General features: G+C 33.1%; 1 protein-coding gene across 2 annotated transcripts; it reads right to left on the reverse strand.

Annotated features, from left to right (window-relative positions):
• Positions 1–993: 993 nt before the first annotated feature.
• On the reverse strand, positions 994–3,779 carry LOC120080586 (uncharacterized). Of its 2 annotated transcripts, XR_005482568.2 has the most exons (3): positions 3,099–3,779; positions 1,941–2,062; positions 994–1,356 (listed from the first exon to the last, which is right to left on the reverse strand). XR_005482568.2 is itself a non-coding variant. In XM_039035303.2 (2 exons), the coding sequence occupies exons 1-2, from the start codon at positions 3,606–3,608 to the stop codon at positions 2,009–2,011; spliced, it is 564 nt and encodes a 187-aa protein (XP_038891231.1). In that variant the 5' UTR covers positions 3,609–3,778; the 3' UTR covers positions 1,490–2,008. The 2 variants fall into 2 exon arrangements, 1 of the variants encoding a protein (XP_038891231.1); XM_039035303.2 differs by lacking the exon at positions 994–1,356 and having other exon boundaries at positions 1,490–2,062; positions 3,099–3,778.
• Between the last annotated feature and the right edge of the window lie 1,948 nt (positions 3,780–5,727).

Below are 5,727 nucleotides of genomic sequence, written 5' to 3' on the forward strand. Positions count from 1 at the left end.
GGTAATGATAGGATATAATTCTTATTGCAATTGGATTGAGTACTTTTATACATTAATCAAATTGCTTTATTTCATTACAGATTTGGATGTGAGGTTTATGTGTCAGTACAAATGCAAAACACAAGTAAACAACATTAAAAGTAATCTAATGGGACCCACTTTTTTTTTTTTATTCCTATCGATCTATTAGGCTTTAAATGGGGTAAACGTGGCCTAAAATATAACAAGCGTAAAAGTTCAAATTTCTTTTTAGAAAAAAAGTTAGCTAATTACGTTTCTAGTTGTTTATTGTTTCGTACTTGTAATGAATTATGAGATCCACTTCCAAATCTATAATCAAAATTATTTTAAAAATTACGTAGAACCCACTATCTTTCCTATTCATAATCTCATTGTTATTACACCAATTTTAATTATGATTTGGTAAACGTGACCTAAAACATATTTAAATGTCTCTAAAATTTTAAAATATCTAATAAGTCCTAGTCATATTTGAAAAATTAAATTAATTGAATTATTAGGTATAAAATTGAATGTCTAATTCAACTCTAAACCTAATAGGCACAAAATAAAAAATTTCAGGAATCTATTAGATACAAAATTAAAAGTTAACTTATTAGAAAGGATTAAAATTTGATGTTAATATCCATATCAAATTTCAACACCACAAATACAAAATATCAACCTATAAATTAAATAATTTTTAAAAATAATTTAATAATTAAGTTCTTTCCCTCCTTAAATAAATTATATATCTTATTATTAGTATTTATATCTATATTGATGTTCATTTTATATTTCATGGGTATTTATATGAAACATCAAAGATATCCATTAAACCCTAATATCGTGTATTATATCCATTAAACCTAGATAATATCATGCACTAAAAAATATAGAGACCAAATAGAGTTGTTGGATATCCGATTTAAAGCTGTTGTATACAAATTTGAAACTTCAAAGATCTATCATACACTTTTTGAAATTTACGGATGAAATAGACACAAGATGGAAAGTTTAAGTACTAAACTAATTAAACCGGAAAGAAAATAAAAAATAAAAAATAAAAAGTCATCCTAGCAAAACTCTAGAAAAATATCTTCAACACCCTTCTTGTGGAAGGTTGGTACTATGTTGAGTATTTTACAAAAATTTTGAGACTTGGAAGGAAAGGTATAAGAGTTTTTAAGACAAGAAAAGAACCCCAAGACATTTGAAATACCTATGATAAGATTAGTGTCTATAAAGTAAATTATTGTACAAAATACCCATCATCTATTCCTTATTTATGCCAATTGAATTGCCTTTTTTCTTAATCTTCTCCAACTGAAGATAGAATCCTCCTCACTCTTGTACCTGAATACAATTCCTTTTCATTATTCTCCAACAAAAATATACATTGATTGGGATGTTTTATGGTTTTAAGCTTCATAATAAGAACAAGTGTGAATGATAGTTGAAGAAATGATATGGATCTACATCCTAGATATGAAATGAAAATGTGAGTTTTATAAAATACATGTCAATCCTCTTTAACTACTAGATCACTTTCGCAATGTACAATTTACAAGCCCAAGTTTTAGGACTATAAGGGCAAGACAACAAAAACAGCACTTCTTTATGTGAGTAGCCAAAACCAAACACAGCCAGAAAGTAATATACTTCATAGAGAGATATAAGAAAAACGACTTATAACAGACGAGACGACCTGCTAAATTATACCAAACTTCTAGGATTCTTATAAGCCGACCCAAGCACCGATCTTCTCGCTTAAATTCAGTTATTAGTATGGACTTGAGGGATTGGAGGCTAAATATTTCTGTGAGCTTTTATATGAAGACAAATAGGCCTCTTTTCCCCATCAGACAGGACTATCAGGAAACAAATACTGTACAAAACAAAAGCAATCCACATATAGTAGAGGAAAATCTACGATTTACCAGACCAGCAAAGCCAGACTCTCTCGAAACGCAATCTCGGAAATCCACAACGTTTCTTTATCGCTAATCTATGATGTTGCCCTTAGTTCACTGTCTTCAAGCTGGAGATTCTGTGCTTCCATCTGGAATTATTTGACAACCCAAAGAAGCAACCTCTTATAATAATGAAGAATTCCAATATTATAATATAAAATGCTACCAAATAAAAATCCCAACCTAGTGACCCTCAAATCAAAGAAAACTGGATCGTAATTTAAAATAATAATAAATAAAAATAAAAAACTTGAGAATTTACACATGAATACTCATCCTTTTGTTATAAGTTGATTCCTAAAGGCCTGCAAGACCTTGCTCAAGAGAAATTATTCAAGGAGGCTGTCACAATATGACTAACAAATTTGCAGTGTTGGATGTGGGGGTAAGAAACTGCAAATTACTTCGAATTTATACTCAATAGTTAAGGGAACATGCAGATTTTTGAATCTACATCCAACCATTATTAAGAGACCGGCTTCATGAAGAGTCTTCTGTTACCAATCTCAATCTTTGCAACCAATAACAGCATGACAGTCTTTCAAAATTCAAAAATCTATCCACACCCATCACTCACTCGACGAACACCAAAACATCAATACATTAAGATATGGCTAGACTAACACTACAGCCACAATGAATATCGTTATCCTTTAAAGAAGAAGACAGTCATAGCATTGGTTTACTCCACTGCCATGTCTCTACAAATTTAAATTTATTACAAATTCTACATACCTCTCCAATGTATTCTTCTAAAATCTAAATGAGCTTAAACTGCTTGTTTCCACCACAAAGCATTAATCTAATGCTAAATACTGACTATCAGGAAGCAAAGCAATAAATTAAAAGGAAGTAATGTGCTTTAAAACCACATTATTCCACAAAATTTTAGAAAACATGAATTAACAATCATTCCAGTTCTATAATATAAACAAGGCAAAATCAGAACATGGATTTATCGTACTTCAGAAGTATAATATAATGCTTCCTGATCCACAATGAACAACAATATTTCTCAAAACAACGCAAAAATTCAACCCAAGATGTAAAAATCATTATAATTACTTTCAGTTCGGGGCAAGTAAAATATATGATGAAGCAACAAAAACATTAGCTACAACGTACCGGCGAAAAAGGCCCAACAAAATCGAGAGAGGCTCCATTGAAGACGAAGGATTGATCAACCGGATCAGCCGCAGTGCAGTCGGGCGGGGACTCAAAGAGGGAAAGAGAGAATTGCTTATCAACAACGCCGACGTCGAAATGAATTACACCAGAAGTGGGCAAATCGACACGAATTCCCTTAACAGGAAACCAAAGAAAGAGCTCCTGGGAAGAAATTCCGGCCAATTCAGCGATCTGGCCATAGGAAAGCCTGCCGGAGACGTTGAAATCATAGTGAACCTCATTCTCGAACTTGGCATTGCAGGGCTGATCGAGAAAGACCTGGAAACGGCCGGTGGAAGAATCGATTGAGAATCTGGTGATGTTCTTGGGGAGAAGGCCGATGGGGAGGCCGTGGAGGTGGAGATGGTCGTAAATGGTGGATGGGTCAGGAGCGGCGATGAGAGGGGAAGCGAAGAAGAAGAGGATGAAAGGGAGGAGTGAGAAAGTGGAAGAGAGAGAAAGGGTCATGGCGAAAATGGAAAATGGAGGAGAAGAAACAGAGGAATTGAGGGATTTTGAGGTTGAAGAAGGCAGCAGAGAAGAACGGCGCGAGAGCAGAGGCTACAAAGAAGAGAAGAAGAAGAAGAAATGGGATTTTCTGAGGTTTGCGTTTCACTCTTCTTTTCGCGTATTCATTCCTTCTACACGCGCTTTGAAACAGCGAGTGAATTTTTAACTTTAAAACTTTTTTTAAAAAAAAGAAAATTAGTAAAAGGTAGTTTTTTTTTTCTTAAAAAAAACCAAAAACTAGTTTTTCTTATTATTTTCCTAAATATGTAATGTAGTTCTAAATAGTAAATATGAAGATCTAAGAGGTCTCATGATCGAACAAGCACAAACCAATGATTACTTGGGCCAAGGAGAGAAAACATGAAGGGGGTACCTACATAAATAGCAAAAAAATAAAAGTACTTCATAAATAATAGAAAAATAAATTTATCTTTTTACAAATAGCTCAATGGTAAACCAAACGATTTTTATATAAGATGTGGAAGAAACAAAATTGCTTCTTAATGATTGTTGAATGAGAAATTTTGACTAATCATAAATAGTTACATTTCTTAAAATTAATGACAAAAATACAATTTATCAATTTTTGGATTAATTAAAATTCGACATGTACCCCAAATTGAAATTGAAGAAAGAAGGTTGGTGAATCTTGATGATGCTATGTGTTTTCATCTTGACTGTTGGATCAAATTAATTAATCTACTTCAATTAAATATCAATATTTGGATCTAGGTTCATTTGAGCCCAAAAACAGGCTTAATTTGGCCCAAAATCTACAAAGGCCCCAAAATCCAATTAATTTGGCTCAATGGCTAGCTCATAGACCAACCAGACCACACTCACTCAAGGTCCATGGAAGATCTATAAATAGGAACCTTACCCTTCATTTTGAGGGAGGATTGGAAGTTCCAAAGATAGGAAGCTCTAAAGTTTGTGTTGGGTTTTGTAGGGTGGTCATTCAAACTTAAAAATCGAACCATTTCTAAAAACCGAACTGAACCGAATCGAAAACTCAATGAAACCAAAAAATGCAATTCGATCCGGTTTGAAGAAATTTTGAAATCGAATTAATTCGGTTTGGTTCAGTTTCACTTTCGAAACCCAAATTTGAAATCGAACCGAACCGTTTTTAACTAACATATATATATATATATTTAAAAAAAGAGTAAAACCGAACTGAAATCAAATTTCAAACCGAACTGCTTTTAATTTAAAGAAAAAAACCGAATTTAAAACCGAACCAAATCGAACCGTTTTTAATTAAAAAAGAATATAACATGGATTTTTTAAAAATGCCAAAATCGAATTTGAAACCGATGTGGTTCGATTCGGTTCGGTTTAAAATAATAAATCGATTCGGTTCAGTTTCACATTTTAAAAAATTCGGTTCGGTTCGGTTCGGTTTGACCACCAAACCGAACTAAACTATTTCCACGCTTAGGGTTTTGTGTCCTAAAACTCGCACTTTGTAAAAAAATAAACATATTCTATAGTCAATAAACTTATTATTGATTCTATAACTTGCATACGTAAAAGTCTAAATGCAATAAACTAAAATCCTTGGTTATTATATGAATACTTGAACTTTATATGGAGACATAGAGATGGACAAGTTTGAGTAAATAACCAAAACGGTCTATAGTATATGATTAAAGTTGGGTACCTTATTCTGGTAACACTATTGGATGCGGTCTACTTTGTAGCTATTACAAGTTGTTGTAAAGATACTACAAACGAAGTGATCCAGATTCGTTCATGTATTGACATGAGGAGTGGGAACGTCCTATACAATAAGTTTGCATAAGATCGGACCAAGAAATAAGTCACTCTTATTTTATAACGTTGTTTACTTTATAAGAATGACTATCACTTAGATGACCTAGGTCACTCGGTCTTCATCTTGAGCTAAGTATGAACTCTTGTTTATTCGGGATTATCCTTAGATTTGCATAGGTGAGGGTTGGCTCAACAGCGCCGGTTCAATAAGCCTCCCATTTCATGTGTAAGACCGGGTAGATAGTTGAGGACATAGGCTACAAGAAGAAATTCACGCCTACCCGATTTAGGGATAGGAAAA

Source organism: Benincasa hispida, chromosome 6 (genome assembly GCF_027475165.1).
Source record: "Benincasa hispida cultivar pf3 chromosome 6, pf3_genome.v1.1, whole genome shotgun sequence".
Taxonomy (NCBI): Eukaryota; Viridiplantae; Streptophyta; class Magnoliopsida; order Cucurbitales; family Cucurbitaceae; genus Benincasa; species Benincasa hispida.